Source organism: Urocitellus parryii, chromosome 15 (genome assembly GCF_045843805.1).
Source record: "Urocitellus parryii isolate mUroPar1 chromosome 15, mUroPar1.hap1, whole genome shotgun sequence".
NCBI classification, from domain to species: domain Eukaryota; kingdom Metazoa; phylum Chordata; class Mammalia; order Rodentia; family Sciuridae; genus Urocitellus; species Urocitellus parryii.
This window is the reverse complement of record NC_135545.1, coordinates 576,836-594,159: the sequence shown is the minus strand read 5'-3', so window position 1 is coordinate 594,159 and position 17,324 is coordinate 576,836. Positions and strand designations below refer to the sequence as shown.

The 17,324-nt window shown below is 57.1% G+C and overlaps 1 protein-coding gene across 1 annotated transcript; it reads right to left on the bottom strand.

The window, feature by feature from the left end:
* Positions 1-1,201: 1,201 nt before the first annotated feature.
* LOC113175505 (vomeronasal type-2 receptor 26) lies at positions 1,202-9,066 on the bottom strand. The gene is given in 16 exon segments (XM_077793274.1): positions 1,202-1,746; positions 1,749-1,952; positions 1,955-2,166; positions 2,168-2,282; positions 2,285-2,391; positions 2,393-2,470; positions 2,929-3,025; positions 3,377-3,506; positions 3,613-3,698; positions 3,701-3,734; positions 5,445-5,681; positions 6,544-6,673; positions 6,675-7,005; positions 7,008-7,254; positions 7,952-8,366; positions 9,014-9,066. Coding segments are annotated over 16 exon segments (2,802 nt in total). The 3' UTR covers positions 1,202-1,420.
* Between the last annotated feature and the right edge of the window lie 8,258 nt (positions 9,067-17,324).

Here is a 17,324-nt window from a genome sequence, read left to right as displayed (position 1 = left end):
GAGGTGCCTGCCCCCCAGAAGCCTCCAGGCCAGTGCCCCCCACCTGCCAATGTCTTGGCTGGGCACAAGATCAGAGCCACTCACAGCTTTGTGGATTCAAACAGCAATTCTTTATTCCTGAACTCACACCGGCCTCCACACACGTTCAGGGGAAATCTCATTCTGCCCGCACAATTCACATCCCAAAAATACTTTCTCAATTCCAGGAGAACTCATCGGGAACTCAGGCAGCGGGAACGCCCTATTCCCAGCAGCAATAAACTTAAACCTGGAACTTCCCTAAACCCCATTGTCTTAAACCCGGAACGCCGTAAACCCAAGGAGGGGGATACTTCCTCAAACCTGATCAGCTCTAAACCCGGATCCGCCCTGGTCTTTGAGCAGGTCACCTTACTAAAGCATACATGCAATGTCCCATCTAGTGTCCTCTCAGCAACATGGGGTACGCTGGCAAGGAAATTTCCATGCGTCATTCCTACTTGACAGTGGCCCTCAGCACCCACCGCCCCCTCCCAAGGATCCTTCAGGCTAGTGCCCCCGGGCAAGGATCCTCTGATGAGGTGCCCCAGGGCGAGTGGCCAAGGACCCTCCAGGCGAGGTGCCCCCAGGTGAGGTGCCCCTGCAAACCAGTCCAGGTCCGGCATGAAGTGCAGTGTCCCCCGAAGTCGCTGAGGTCCTTCAGTGAGATTTCAGAATTGGGACGACAGAGACAGAGCGATCGTATCCCCACGGACGCATGGCCAGTGCTCCCAGCTACCTGCCACTTTGATCATGTGAAAAGGAATCTCCGAATCCATACCACTTACCTACTGTGTGAAACCTCCAGATAAGGACCACTTTCTAACATAGCCATAATCCCATAATAGGCACTAAAAAAAACTAAAACCTGCTTTATTTACATCATTAACTATTTGGTATTCCATGTCATTATCTCATTTTAATAGTTTTTTAAAATCAGGATAAAATGAAAATCCACACTTTGTGATTATCATTCTGAGATATGATTCACACCATACAATTCATGAGTTTGAAGTATGCAATTTAATGGTTTTTTTGTATATTCAGACTTGTGCAAAACCACCAAAATGAATTGTACAATTTAATTACCCCAGAAATACAGGCTGCACCCCTTAGTCATCACCCCCCGCCCCGCCCCGCCCAGGGAAGCCTGTTTGGTTTGAATGCTTCTCCAGACCTTCATTTACACCTTTCCTATGTTTTCATTTCTCCCGGTTCCGCCCAGGAGTGGAATTACCAGGTCCCATGGTGAGTCTACCCTTAACCTTTCAAGGAATGACAGACGGGTTTCCTTTCTGCATTGGCACCAACAGACTCCCACATCCTCCCCGTGCTTCCTCCTCCTCCTCCTCCTCACTTCACTGCCCTTTCCAAACATTTTTAATGGTGAAAATTTTGAGCACTACATACCAAGAGGACCGCCCAGGACTGACCAGGTGCCCGTCCTATTCCAACAGTCATCAGCACCTGGCCTGTGTGCCTCACTTCTCTCTTGACCATTAAGTCTCTGGATCCTCACAGAAATGATGAGCCCCAGACAGGCCGCCCTGGCGTCTTCTGTGAAGACGGGTTCTAGAGGCTGCGGGGCTGGCCTGCGGGGACACCTCCTCCAGGGCACCTGGCCCTGCCTTTCCCGCTGAGCCCCGTGTCCTTGCCTCAGCCAGGCCAGGGCGTTCTGCTCAGGCCTCAGCAAGATGACGTAGCACTTGGGGATGAAGGTTCCCCCAGAAGCCCTGAAGTGGGGGCCAGGGTGGAGAAGGTCTGCACCGCACAGTGGACTTGCCCGGGCACTGCGGTACGGGGCAGGAAGGCTGTCCAGACCCTGCAGAACAGCAGCATGCTGAAGGTCAGGAACTGGGCCTCACTGAAGGCATCAGGCAGACCCCTGGCCAGGAAGGCCACAGAGAAGGTGCCCCCCGCGAGGAGGCCAGAGAGCCCAGCACACAGGTGAAGGCGATGCCGGAGCCCTCCTGGCACCGGAGGACAGTGAGACTGGGCTCAGAGTCCAAGTCCCTGTCTGGGAATGGTGGGGAGGGGCCCAGCCACACCCCACAGAGAGCAGCCTGTGTTAGGGAGGCAATGAGGACCACTGAGGAGGAGGCACGGCGTCCTAGGCACACCCGGGCCCTGGACCCTGGCCTGGTGACTGAAGGCTGGGGCCACAGTAGGGGTCTTGGCCAGGACGGAGGAAAGAGCCACAGTGAACACAACAGCAAAGGTGGTCTGGCGGAGGAGGCAGGTGACAGCGGTGGGACACAGGGCACCAAGGAGGCCAGCAGCACCTAGCTGAGGGCTCTGTTGTTGGCCCTGACCCTGGGTGTGTCCTGGTGCCTCAGGAACACCCCAAGGACCAGCACTGCCAGGCAGCCAGCAGGACTGCTGCACAGCCAGCATGAGTCCCAGGGGTGCGTCAAAAGTCAGGAAGGTCTCTGCCCTGGGCACGCAGCGGTCTCTGGGCACTTAAGACACTGCTTCACGTCTGTGGGAAACAGAGATCCCAGGGTACGATGGCACCGACTCTGAGGGGAGCCATGCAGCAGTGCGGGACAAGTGGTTCACACCCATCCATGTGGCTGCTGGGTGGGGACGTTAGAGCCGGGGCCCAAGGGGGAATGCACGCCCAGCGTACAGGAGTCAGAGGTTTTCCAGGTGCTCGATTTCCCAGCAGTGGCGAGAAGTGTTCTTAGCCCCTGCCGTAGGCCTAGCTGTGCCTCCCAGAATCACCTCAGAATGGGGTTGAGACAGGTAAGGTGGAGGTGAGGGGGTAAGGTGAAGGCCCTCCTCTATCTGCCTGCTGTCCCTCTGAGAAGGGGGTTAGGACACAGACGCGCAGGGCTGGTGTGGAAGGACAGGAGAAGGTGCCATCTAAAGGCCAAGCAGGTATTCTCTGGAGAAGGGACTCTACCTCACCTTGGCCTCAGACTTCCAGGCTCCTGCACCAGAACCTGGATTTCTGTTGCTTCAGCCGCCCGACAGTGGTACCGCAGCACACAGCCATGGGGTGGACCTCACAGCATAAAGCAGAGGGAAATGCGGGTCGAGGAAGACCCTAGTTGTGCCATCCCCCTTACAGCAGGTCAGACCTGCCTCTCCAGGAGGTGGGAGGTGGGTCCCAAGGGCAATGGGCAGGAGGGCCAGAGGGGTAGCTCCTGCTCTTCTCTTTTTTGGAATCCATGGACACTCTAACACTGAGGCACATCCCCAGCCCTTTCTATTTTTAATTTTGAGATAGGGTTTGGATAAGTTGCTGAGGCTGGCCTTGAACTTGCAATTCTCCTGCCTCAGCCTCCCAAGCCACTGGGATTACAGGTGTGTGCTGACCACCCCCCTACACCAGCTTCCTGCTCTGTCTACCAACCAGGGCCAGGGCCAGGGCCAGGGCCAGCATCTATGAGGTGGGACTCATCAGGCGCCATGAGTTGACCATGCACCTGTCCATATCGACAGCTCAACAACAGGCTACGTAAAAACCACTGCAGGAGTGTGTCCTGGCCAGCAAGATGCACCAAAAAGGCTGTGTGCCACAGCTGCCTGGACCGGGAACCTGAGAGGCCAGCAGGGCACCGCCCTGGTTTCACCTCCTCCCACCCTCACCTGTGTGGTCTGCAAACTGGCCTCAGGGCAGGGGCTGCCCTGGAAACAGCCATGAGGGGCTCCCTGTCGGGGGGTCTGGCTGAACCTGGAGCACAATTCCTGCTGCAGTCAGAGCTGGGCACCTGAAGACGAAGAGCAGGTGTCACCAGTGACCAGGCAGGGCACAGGTCCCTGGTGTGGGCAAGCCTGCCCGGAGAAGCAAACTGGAGTCCTTCCCACCCACAAAACAGGCGCCTCTCAGGACTGATGTCTCTGTCTCATCAGAAGCCAGGCTGGAGCCGTCCCAGGAGTGCGGGGAGGTGCGCCCCCTCCACAGGGCCACCTGGCCTGCCTGGTGGTGGAGCTGACCAGAACAGTCTCCCAGGCACTCTGCCATCAGAGACCATTGGCTCTGACCACACATGCACACACCCCATGACACACTGAAGCACACCCACCAACACTCACAGACTTGCACACACATGCTCACACCCACATTCACCCAACCACCCACACACTCTCACACTTGTACACACTAACACACATGCACTGTCAGGCACACACGCAACCAACCACACACACACTTGTACACACTAACACACATGCACTGTCAGGCACACACGCAACCAACCACACACACACTTGTACACACTAACACACATGCACTGTCAGGCACACACGCAACCAACCACACACACACTTGTACACACACACATGCACAGTCAGGCACACACGCAACCAACCACACACACACTTGTACACACACACATGCACAGTCAGGCACACACGCAACCAACCACACACACACACTTGTACACACTAACACACATGCACAGTCAGGCATGCACGCAACCAACCACACACACACACCCACACTCATGCACACTCACACGCACACGGATCCTTTGGAGGGTCCACCCCCTAACTGTGCACCCACATATGCCCACACACATGCACACGCACACACACACACACACAAGTGGGCAGGCACTGCAGCGGCACGCCAATCAATATAAGGGGTGGATCTGCCTCCCTTGGCCCAGTGCCCCCTAGAGAAGAATTATTACAGGGGACTTTAGGGACAATGATGAATTGAGAGAAGTGTGGGGTGCAGGGCTCCCCCTTCAGAGGAGCAGAAGCCCCAGCTCAAGCCAGTGTGTCCCGGGGTGGAGGACCTGGAGGGGGCCTGACGCCCACCCGGAAACCTGAGGCCAACTCAGCTGAGATGCCCCAGGACTGCGTGAGGCAAGGCTCAGAGAGGGCAGGCGCATGCCTGGTGGTGGCCAGTGTGGACACCGAGACACTCTGTTCCTGACAGCAACTGGGCTTGGTGACCTTTGAGATGGGGATGGCTGCCCTGCCCACTCCCAGGTGCACAGGGAAGGAGATGGGTGGAGGGCATGCCTCTCTGCCCAGAACACAGACCCTGGAGGAGACTCCGTGCAGACTGCAGTCCCTCTCCTGCCACTGCGAATTTATTCCCAACTCTGGGGACAGAACCCAGGGCCTTCCCAAGCTTCCTCTGCCCTGGGCTACAGCTCCAGACTTTATATTTTGAGACAGGCCTCGATGAGCTGCCCAGGCTGGCTTGGGATTTGTGGTCCTCCTGCCTCAGAGTGCTGAGCAGCTGGGATCATGGGGTGGGGGCACCAGGCCTGGCTGACACTTCCATTTTACACTGAGCAGGGGCCTCTTCACTCAGGAAGGGGCTGGAGGGCTAACCTGGCTGAGATCCCTGGTGCAATCTAGAGCCACTGACACTTCACACACCTCCTGGGGACAAGGACCCTGGCCCTCCAAGTTACTCCAGCTCAAACATTCCAGGATCATCATCCAGGTCCCAGGCAGCTCACCTGGAGATCCTCCTGCAGGTGGACTGTCATTCTGCTCCCTGAAGAGGCTCGAGGGTCCATCTCATCTCTGTGGACCAAGCGGAATCAGCCCTCAGGGGTCTTCTGCCCCTGCAGAATGTCAGATTTTGAAACCAAGTCCCCGTGGGCATCAAACATCATCTCGGTCCCATCCTGAGGCCATGGAGAAGCTGGGGAGGAAGGGGGATGCTGTAGGCTGGCCAGGGATGGCCAAGGGCACTGGGCCCAGGGGTGAGCGGGCAGAGCTCCAGGCAGGGCTGACGGGCCCGCTGGGCACTGGGCACCAGAACCTGTGGTGTTTGCCAGGGCTTACAACAATCTTAGAACTTTAACTTCCTGTAAAATCAGAAGGAAAGTCACTAAAGTAACCATGAAGAGTCCACATCAGGCTGTGTTTATAGCAAGACAGTCACAAACTTACTACTCAACGTTGTAGGGTGGATGGAGGACTGCATGGACATCCTCATGCACCCTGGCTCGGGGGGCGCCTGGGCTGGGACACCCACCCTCTGCTGACAGGCCTGGAGGAGCAGCGTCCACGCAGGCCCACCTGGGTCCCCATTGCACACACCTGGGCATCGTCATCGCCCTGGGTGCCGACCTACGTTGTCCTGCTTTGTGATGAGTTTCTGGAAACTCACACATGGAGGTGGAGTTGCCAGACAAAACACAGCAGTCTCTGCCTTGAATCCCACTGAAAGAGTGACTCCTTCCAGCAGAGCCACCCCCCACGCAGTGTTTGGGAGACGCTGAACTAACAGGTGCCTGACGGTTATCTGAAGTTCAAACTCGCACAAAGCACACGTACGCAAAGGTCATACGTTGTTGGTCAAAACTCCAAATTCGGGACACGCTTTTGCTGTCTACCTAGAATGTGTTCCACTGGGATCCGGTGTCTGCTAAAGGGAGCCACCCCACAGAGATGTGCCTCACCTGCAGCAGGGTGACAGCAGGGACTCTGGCACCCTGTCCAGTGCTCCGGTTAGGACGCAGACCACAGGCATCGAGCTGGGCGGCGTGGGTTCTGCTCGGCCTCTGGAGCTTGGCAGAGTGAGCGCCCGCCTCCACCCCTCCCTCTCACCTGCCAGGGCAGGAAGTGCCCAGAGTCTGCACACGTCCCATCCCAGGGCTCGCAGGCCACCAGGTCCTGCAGGGCGTGGGCGATGCTGTAGACGGCACTTTGCTCACTTTCCAGAAAGAATACTCCTGGCTTCGCAGAGCCGGACAACCCTTGCCACTGCGCCATTCTTGTGGGGCCACGTGCACTCAAAAGTGTCCTCCCAGGACCTCTGTATGAACACGTCCTCTGGGGCCCGGCTGGGGTGCAGGGGAGCCAAGAACTCGGGGAGGCCAGGCACCCGGCTGCTGTGAAACATGAGGCCGCAGGGGCCCTGCAGGACCTGGGAGACGCCCGGCACATCGAGGGCCGTGGCCAGGTGCAGAGTGCCCTTGCTGACCCAGACTTGGCCTGAGACCCGAAGACCCAGCAGCCCCTGCCAGATGAGCAGGAAATTTGAGTGGCTCAGGAAAACCAGAACCACCACTGCTGGGAAGGGACCTAGAGCTGGACCTCGAGGCAGATGCCAGCCTGGCTCAGCTCCTGGGCAGCCAGAGAGCTGGCCTGCTGCCCAAAGTCATCATCCTGGGCCAGAATGTCCACCCAGGTCCATCGAAAGTGGAGCACCAGCTGGGTCACCGTTTAGGAGGACACGAGGTCACCGGCCAGGGTCCGGAGGAAGGATGGGAACTGGGTCTTGTCGCTGAGGATGGGCAGTGTGGATGAATAACTGACCTGCAGGGCAGGGGGAGAGTGCAGATGAGAAGCAGGACTCAGGCTCAGGCCCTCAGATTGGAACTGCAGAAGGTGGACACCCTGACAGAGAAGGAGTGGCCAGTTCGCCCCCAGTTGCCCTGGACAAGTTTCCCAGTTTTGTGGCTCTCAGAAGCGTCGCCTGAGCACACCGGGCAGCTGGTCACCCAAGCTGGAGCGCAGCTGGGTGCAGTCATCTCCCAAGAAACCTGAGTGGCAGCTGCCAGACGGCTCAGCCCCAGCTCTCCCAGGCTAATGGGACCTTGGGGTTGGGGGGCTGGGTGGGAAGGAGGTCCTGGAGTCTGTACCTGTCTCCCAGTCAGTTATGGCCCTTGGTATGCACCTGTGCAGGCACTGAGCCGCTTGTCTCAAGTGGGTGACCTGTGTGCCGGGAGTCACCTCTCAATCCCCATCATGAGGTGAAAAGACGAGGTGGCACGTGGAAGTGCCACCAGAGTGGGACTCGGAGAGGCGGTGGTGAGTGACGCTGTGGCAGGAGTCCGGGGTTGGCCTGGCCTCAGACCCTGGCTCCTGGACCTGCAGGCTGGGTGAGCACGGCCCCTCTGGCACCTCCTCTGATCCTCAGCTTCCTCCGCTGTGCAGGGGCAGGGCCAGCACGGTCAGCACCACCCCAGTCAGCACAGACTCGCTGCCAGGGAGAGGCTCTGGGGAGACTCACCTGGGGAGACTTGCAGAGCCCCAGCAGCCCGGCCACGGAGACCGTCAGGACTGACCGCGTATCCCCACCACGGCCCCCGGGGCAGGCGGAGTCCACAGGCATGGTTGGGATGGGCTCCTCCTGCCCCGTGAGAAAGCTCAGCATGTCCAACGGGCTCCGTGCACAGTCCCCAGATCTTCGGATGGAGAAGCCCAGGGTCAGGTTGGGCAGCAGGTGGACGCTCCTGTTGATCTCCTCGATGGCAAAAACAAAGCCCTGGGCCACCCGGTAGCCCCACAGGGACACACTGAGGGAAAGAAGCCCATGTTTATGGCTGGCCACAGGCAGGAAGCGGCTCCTGGGCGTAGGGCAGAGGATAGGGACATGCACATTCCAGGAAACCAGCATAGGCCCCGGGATGGCCTCCTCAGGACAGCTGCAGGGCAGGGCAGGGCAGGAGAGGGCCAAGCCCGGAGCACTGCAGGGTGACCACAGAGAGCCCACCAAGGTGTCTCAAAGTCTCCAGGAAAGCGCCTGTAAATGTCCACCTCACCAGAGGTGGGATCAGAGGGCCAAGTGCAGGCGTGCCATGGTGGACACGAGGGCAGCACACCCCAGGGGACCCACACAGGCCCAGACAACCCTCGCCAACAACAGAAGCCAGGCGAGAACAACGGGCGTCTCTTCATTTCCAGGGACAAAGCAAATGCGTGCAGTTATTTTGGGAAACAATTTGGCAGCTTTTTTCTAGTTCTCAGAAGGGAGCCCAGCGGTGGGCCACCACTGACCCACACCCCAGGCCTTTCTGTGCTTGCTTTTGAGGCAGGGTCTCGCTCAGGTGCCCGGGATGGCTGGGAACTGCCTCCTCCAGACTCAGCTCCCGGCTGCTGGGATCACAGGTGAGCGCCCCCAAACCCCGCGACAGGCATCTTAGCGACCTAAACAGGCACATGTTCAAACTCAGCCAAAGGGCTGCGCTGGGAACAGGGCATCCGGGCCCAGACCAGGTGCAGACACACAGGCCAGGGGCCACAGGTGCTGCCGGCTCAGGAGGGGAGCAGGCCACAGGGACCGGTGCGTCACCAGCACTCCGAGGCCCAGGGGAGGCCCTGCTGAACACGGCGCGCGAAGGCCATGTCTTTCCTGTGGCACACACCAGGACGCAGTGGCCCAGCAGCCACAAACCACAGCTGGCCCTCTAGACAAGGGACATGCTGAGGAGGTTCCCAGGGGACCACCCACCTCCACTGGACACAAGCAGAACAGACGCTGACAAAGGCTCTAGGGGACCACCCACCTCCACTGGACACACACACAGGACAGACCCTCAAGAAGGCCCTAGGGGACCACCCACCACCACTGGACACACAGGACAGACTCTCAGGAAGGCCCTAGGGGACCACCCACCTCCACTGGACACACACACACAGGACAGACCCTCAGGAAGGCCCTAGGGGACCACCCACCACCACTGGACACACACAGGACAGACCCTCAGGAAGGCCCTAGGGGACCACCCACCACCACTGGACACACACACAGGACAGACCCTGAGGAAGGCCCTAGGGGGCCACCTACCACCACTGGACACACACAGGACAGACCCTCAGGAAGTCCCCAGGGGACCACCCACCACCACTGGACACACACGGGACAGACCCTGAGGAAGGCCCTAGGGGGCCACCCACCAGGGAGGAGCAGGGCCCCTTCAGCCCTGACTCTGGGGTCAGGGCCCAGGTCCAGGCGGGAGGAGTGGGGCTGGGATTAAGGGTGGGTGCTGCAGCTCTGCAGAAGGAAGCTCTCGGCGACACCAGGACGCAGTGGCCCAGCAGCCACAAACCACAGCTGGCCCTCTAGACAAGGGACATGCTGAGGAGGTTCCCAGGGGACCACCCACCTCCACTGGGCACAAGCAGAACAGACGCTGACAAAGGCTCTAGGGGACCACCCACCTCCACTGGACACACACACAGGACAGACCCTCAAGAAGGCCCTAGGGGACCACCCACCACCACTGGACACACAGGACAGACCCTCAGGAAGGCCCTAGGGGACCACCCACCACCACTGGACACACAGTGTGCAGGGACAGCGCCCAGGGAGGCCACTTCACCCCGCAGGGCGTCAGGCTGCGGTTGGCGGGGAACCTCGGCCCTGACCCGTCAGGTGGGCGTGTGCCATGGCCATGCGTGTCCTCCGGAACCCAGGCCCTTCCCGGTGCCCTGGGCCGGAACGGCAGCGCAGCGGGGGGTCTCGAGGGGGCGCGCTGCGAGCCTCCGCAGGGATCCGCCCTGCGACCCGCAGGAACGGCCGCTCCACGAGCAGCAGAACCCGGCCACCTAGGCAGACCGCAGCGTCCAGAACAGGCGACTCCACGGGGACAGAGCGCGGCGTGGTGGCCAGAGGCGGCGGGGGACGCTGGGGGCACAACTGGACACAGCTGACCCCTGGACGAGGGTCCATGTTCCAGTCTGCGTGCCACCTGAGTCCCCAGACTCCACCACTGACACTCTGCTGCCCACCGAAGCCGAGCTGACACGACGTGGAGTCACACGTTTTCAGGAGCGTCACCAGGGCCAAGGCTCTGGAAACCCTAGGTGCCTCCCACAGTGACAGCGCACTGCGGCCGGCCACCAGGGCCGGGAGAGCAGCACAGCACCTCGGGGACTCTGGTGACACCTCCCCCACAGAACTTCAAGGGATACTTGATGCCTGTCACAGCTCCTCAGGGGACACTAGGACACCTGTCACAGAGCACTTCAGGGGACATTTGTGATGCCTGTCACAGAACCTCAGGGGACACTCACAATGCCTGAGAACGCTAGGGACACCTGTCACACAGCTCTTCAGAGGACACATGAAATCTCTCAGCTCCTCAGGGGCACTAGGTCAGCCTGTCACACAGCACCTCAGGGGACACTAGGTACACCTGTCACACAGCACCTCAGAGGACACTAGTTATGCCTGTCACACAGCATCTCAGGGGACACTAGGTACACCTGTCACACAGCACCTCAGAGGACACTAGTTATGCCTGTCACACAGCTCCTCAGGGGTTCTCACCATGCCTGTCACAGTACCTCAGGAGACACTGGTGATGCCTGTTACCCAGCACCTCAGGGGACATTCACAACACCTGTCACAGCAGCAGGAGGTGCTACATACCTCAGTACCACACAGTTCCATGCCATTGATGTGACACTACATCTCAGGTCCATCCACACTTCCCCAGGCTGGGCTGCTGCATGCCCAGCCTGTAGGTGTCTCTGCAGAGTTTGACAACTTCTCACTCTTTATAATAGATTCGTATATATTCTTGATAGTGGATAATAAAAGACTATTTAATCTAATATTCAATACATTCATGACACCTTCCTCTAATTTTTTTCAATATTTCTAGACTACAAGGTTCATCTTTGAGTTTTTCCAAATTGTCAAAAATATCCAAAACACACACACACACACACACACACACACACGAGAACCCCTGTGTGAGTGGACCTGTGCGTTTCCAACCCAAATTGTCAGGGACCCACCATATGCCAAAACATTGAACTGCACACTTAGTTAACTTGACGGTACGTGAATTTGTAAATCAGCTAAAAGCAGAATGACTGCTTGCTGGGGTCTGGGAGGGCCAGAAACGGGCTCGTTTTGAGTGAATTTCATCTCCATGAAGCGGCCGTGATGCAGAGACAGAGGGGAGACAGTACAGCTCACCACTTTGGGAAACCGCCCCAGGGAACAGCCTGGGGGCACTGGCCACCACGAGCAGGCGGAGGCATGGACTCACATCCACACAGGAGGACAACACTGCGGCCCACTCAGAGGCAGCCCACAGGGCCCACGGAGCTGCTACTTCGGCCACAGAGGGTACACTTTACAGTTGAGAGACTGCATTCAGGCTGCCCCAACTTGGCACAACTGATGTTTTGCACCAAATCACTCTTTGTGGTCGGGCTTTGTCTGCTCTGTGGGCTGTTGTAGCAGCCTCCTGAGGGGGTAAGTCTGGCATTGAGATGCAGGTGGACCTCCCCCTTAGGCTCTGCCAAAGATCCCACATAGCACCTGAGATGGGTGTGACCTGCCAAGATGCCAATCAACCTGCTGACTGCAAGACATCACAAGCAAACCTTGTCCCTGCCTTGGATGGACCCCCTTTAATAAACCACCAGAGCCATTTTGCCTTTGTCCAGTTCCAGAACCCACGTGGACCAGGTCTATCAGGGGCTTCGCATTCCATAAATATATTTCTGAGTATATGTGCTTTGTTATTTGCTGATTATTTGAGACTGTAATTCTTCGGGTGGTTTGGGTCATCCTGGGCAGGAAGAAGGACCCCTTAATGAGACACTGGCCATCATCCCCCCAGAGGGGCTGGCTAGTGTAATATAGAATGTTTAGCAGGATTTCTGGGCTCAATCAGGTGACACCAAAATGACCCCTTGTCCTAACCATGTCCGTCTCCAGACATTGCCAAATGTTGTGGGGCAGAGTGGAAAACTGGCCCCAAATGAGGACCAGAAGACCTCCCCATGGGTTGGAATCCGTGCAGAAAGGCACAGGCCAGTGGCTGAGTTGCAGCTCTGCTCAGCAGTTCTGGGGTGTTTAGCATGTTCTCACAGCTGCACAGCCGTCACCACCATCTCACTCCAGAACATACTCACCACCCAAACAAGCCCATTTCTTGCCCTCCCAGACCCCAGCAAGCAGTCATTCTGTTTTTAGTTGATTTATTTTTGAAACTGGGCTTTTGAGTTAGACTTCATTTGGGATAAAGTTTTGCTGCTTACAAAAAGTTTGTAAATCTTTGTCTGGCACTAGGCTACCTCCCAACGGATCTGGGATTCAGGTGGCCTCTGATGGCTGGTGTCTTTCACCTCGACTCTAGAGACAAACTAAATTGATAGGGACATTTCCAAGTGGCTTGGAGACATGAATGCACAAATGAGCCATCATGGGCCTGAAGGGCCACGCCAATTTTAACCACCAAGAGAACAAACCGGGGGACCCATGCCACTCCAGATGCTCATTTGTAGGAAGGAGAATAATGAGCTCTCGGCACCCGACTTCTTTCTTCCCACCTGTGGCTCTTACACACAGTGAGTGGTGTGTAGAGTACTCCAGTCCCCATCCCTCCAGGAACTCCTATGTCCAGGCCTTTACACTTCCTGCAGGTCTCTTCTGTGTTTACTGACAGGAGCCAGCCACACTGTGGCCTCTGGAAAGGTCAAGGCCCGTCAGTCCACTCTCAGGGCCCAGAAGGCACTGTCTACCTGGGCATTTGCTAGCAGCTCCTGGTGGATGCTCAGGCTCCAATCCAACCTCTGCAGGGGAGTTCCCATTGCTTCCCCTACTCACACCCTCCTGCTTCCTCATCTCCACACTGGGCAGCTCGGTCCCAGCTCGGTCCCAGAGCCAGGGAGCCTCCCTGAATCCTTTTCTCAGTTCTCATTAAATCGCACTTTTCAAGTGAATCACTCTTGAGTGTATGTGCAAATACAGCATTGGGACCATACCGTAATATACTATTAGTATTTAAAAACAGCTTCAGTGTTGGAGTCAGCATAAGAACTCTCCAAACACAGGTCGGGTGACATGGTAAGACACTACTGTCCCCTCACGCAGCGTGCAGTGTCAGTGCTCAGCATCAGCCTGTCTCAACCACAGAACGCGGTTCACCTGAGACTCAAAGCTGGGCTGGCACTGTCTTGGACTTTTTAAAACTCTATTCTGGCCCTTACTTATAGAGTATATTAAATCACATAAAACAGACCTTCTTTTCCATTTACGGAGTGGGCGACAGACGCAAGTGAGCCCGGCGCGGTGGTGCCCACCTGTGGTCGGTGGCTGGGGAGGGGGCTCAGGGAACCTGAGTTTCAGTGGCTCTGCCGGTCAATGGCTGCGTCTACCCCCTGCTCTGGGACAGAGGTCACACGGCTGGTGTGGCTCAAAGAGCCGAATCTGGAACACCCCGGCCCTCCGGTCACCTGCCGCCAGGTCCCGCCGCGAAGCTGGCTCACCCGGGGCCCCCGGGGCCCCCGGACCCCAGGAGACCCGGGCGGGCATCAGCGGCCACCGGGCCAGGCCGAGCCCGCCCTGCCCGCCGGCGCCGGAGCACCTTCCGCGGCCGCCGAACGGGGGTCGGAATTGCGCGGGGCCGTGGCGCGCACTGGGCTCCGGGGGCGCTGGCCGCCGGGTGAGCCTCCGGGAGGACGTGGGAGACGCCGCGCCCCCGGGCCCTGTCTGCCGCCACCACGCCCCACGCCGCCTGCAGTCGGTCCCTGACCCAGAGCCCCGCGCCGGGGCTGCCGCGCGGCACCTGCCCGGGGGTCCCTCTCACAGCCGGAGAGCTCCCTGGCCTTGCCCCGTCGGGCCGCGTGCACCCGCCACCCACAGCGCCTTCCGCCAGGCGCGCCCGGCACCCTCGGCCCGGGACCCTGGAGAGCGCCGAGGCTGAGGGTGGTGAGCACCGGAGAGCAGACCTTAGGGCACAGGACACTGCTGGCAGCTGTGAAAGGCGTCCGTTTCCAAACTAGAACAGATCCCAGGGTCAGGTATTTTTCCTGGGGCCCCTTGCAGAGGTGACTAGGTTAGGAACTGGTCAGGGTGTCGGTGGCCGGGCAGTAGGCTCCTCGGCACCTCCTTCCCCTGCTTGTAAACCCACACCAGAGCCTGGGAACAGTGAGAAGCACCGCAGACATTTCAGGAGAGAAAGTCACACGTGCCCCTGGTGTTGACCACCTGTCAGCCCTTTCCCATGTTGACAGCCTCCTCATGAAGTTATTACAGATGGGCAGTAAATGCGGTATTTCCTTGTTTCTTCCGTGGTAGTGGTCACATGTGATGACACCATGTGAGCTGGAGGAGACAGAGAATAGTGAAGAACACAAGGCTCATGGTTGGCCGCCCAGGACCTTTGCGAAGACATCTTCCATATCCCATTTTCTCCTGAACCTCTTTCTGCACTTGGCATATTTAGTCCTCAGAGGGTTTGATGCTGCGTATTTTCCTACAGTTGAATATTATTATGTGATGGGGTGGGGAGTATCGATCCCACCAAGCTCCACTTTTGGGTACTTCATAGTGAATCTTGATGCCTAAATCCTTATCCATATTTTGAATAAATTCCACACTGCAAACTTCTGGTATATTTCGTTTGGGTACTGGATATTGAACCCAGGGACACTTAACCACTGGCCACATCTCCCAACCCTTTTTAATTTTTATTTTGAGAGAGAGTCTCACTAAGTTGCTCATGGCCTTGCTGAAGCTGGCTTTGAATTTGTGATCCTCCTGCTTCCGCCTCCCGCACCACTGTGGAATGCTCTTGATATACAAGTCTCTGTAGTGCTTTCCAGAAAGGCCTTGCCTAGGGCCGGGTAAAAATCCCTTCCAGGGAATCAAGGTGACTGTGGAAGAGGAAGGTCTTCAATCATCACAGAACCTACGTCTTGAGAATGCTCATCAGAGCCACAGGTAAGACAAGGATCAGACTCACTCACTCCCAGACCCTGTGGCTCTGATGAGCATTCTCAAGACGCTGGGGTAACCATCTGGGTCACCGACTTCATGAAGCACCAGAATAACCACTTTAAGGAGGGGCCCTTCCTATATCCCTAGTGTGATAACTTCCTACACAGCTCCATCCTCAAAGCAATACAAGACCCACCTGCCAGTTGGCGGAGTGGTACACAGATATAATCCTAGCAACTCAGGAGGCTGAGGCAGGAGGATCACAATTTTGATGTCACTGCTGGCTCAGAACTCCTGGGCTCAAGGAATCCTTCAGCCTCCATCTCCTGAGTAGCTGGGACTATGGTGTACCCCTCTGTTCTCAGGTGGCCCCTGGTCTTCATTTCATTATAGATATCACAGAAGGAGGTGAAGGCAAAAGCCCGGGAGGATAGCTCCAACTGTGGAGGATGTAGCAGGACCGCTACCTGGCCATCCTCCAGTCAGGCCAGCCAAGCCAGTCACCTGGGAACTTGGCCGTTTGGAACTTTTTCCTTCTTAGAATGTACAAGGCACCTTTAAAGAAAAACCAGTATGTTTGTCTTTGTTTTTATCAGTGTGTTGTTTGTGAGAAATCATCTTTTCATCATTACCCTTGTTTTAGGGCTTATGAAATGTAAAGTCTTTAACTCTAGTGTGAACCAGCCAAACTTTTTCAAGTGTCTGCTTGTAAAGAAAACTTAACCAGATAGGGCTTTTTTCTGGAACAACAGGAATTCTTATCATCTATTTTCAGAGTTGTTTCACTCCAAGAAAAAAATCACCTTGTTTTGAAACTTTTTCTCAGTTTCAAATCCAGCTTGCAAGTCTTGAGTAATGGGAAACAAAGTGCCCTCTCTTAAAAAGGGCAAGAGCTTGGAGCTCAGCTTGGTTTTCTTAGACCCTCCCCCTCACCACTCCATGGATGTGTGAGGTATACTGGAGAGAATGAGAAGCTCTCTGCTCATGTGCTCACTGCTGCACCCGGGGCCTGGTGCCTGGCAGGCTCTGGTGAATGTTCAGAAGATGATGATTCAGTAAAGGAAGGTACATCAGCTTTGAAGATTATGCTGCTGTTCAAATGCAGTTTTGATAATTACATATCAAAGTGTAAAACAGATGCAAAATGTTAGCATCTTGCACGCGATGCGTTGGATACCATGTAATAAGAAGAGCCTGGGAACCCTGCACGGCGGGGTCATCTGTTGGGCTTTTGGGGAAAGCTGCTGTTTTACAATGTGAGAGCGGTTATTAATCACCGCTCTGCTTTACCACCTTGAAGCCCAAGGTCCCGTTTCCAGTACGACGCCGAACGCAGTCGCTCGGGGAGTTCGCCGGGCGGGCCCTGCCAAATGCCCTCCAGCCAACTGAGTCCTGGGGTTGGCCATCCCTTGGAAAGGGCGGATGGCTCCAGGATGGGCACTCCAGGCCCGGCCTCCTACTAAAATACACCGGCGTAGAGGCGCGCGGATTTCGCGCGCGGCCCTCTGGGAGTAGTAGTTCGACGCCCTTCCGCACAAGCGCAGTTAAGGCTGGCGGAAGCCTTAGCGTCGAGGGAGCGTGGGGCGGGAGGGCTTCCAGCAGAGAGGTGGCCTGAGCACAGAGACGATCGGAAGCCTGCCGCCTTCTGGGAGTTGTAGTTCAGCGTCCACCCGCCTGTACAGGGGGAGTCCCTCTCGGTGTGGACAGCGACCTTAGGAAGTGGAAGAAGAGGAATTAGCCTGTGTGGGTCAGAGACGTGGCGCTCGGATCCCGAGTCTTGCTGTCGTTACTGGACGGTCCCGGGTAGGTCTGGGCCAGCCCTGAAGGTACCGGAAGTGCGCGCGGGTCTCTGGGAGATGTAGTCTGACGCTCCCGGGCGCAGGCGCAGTCACGGGTGGTGGCGGCCACGGCCTTTATC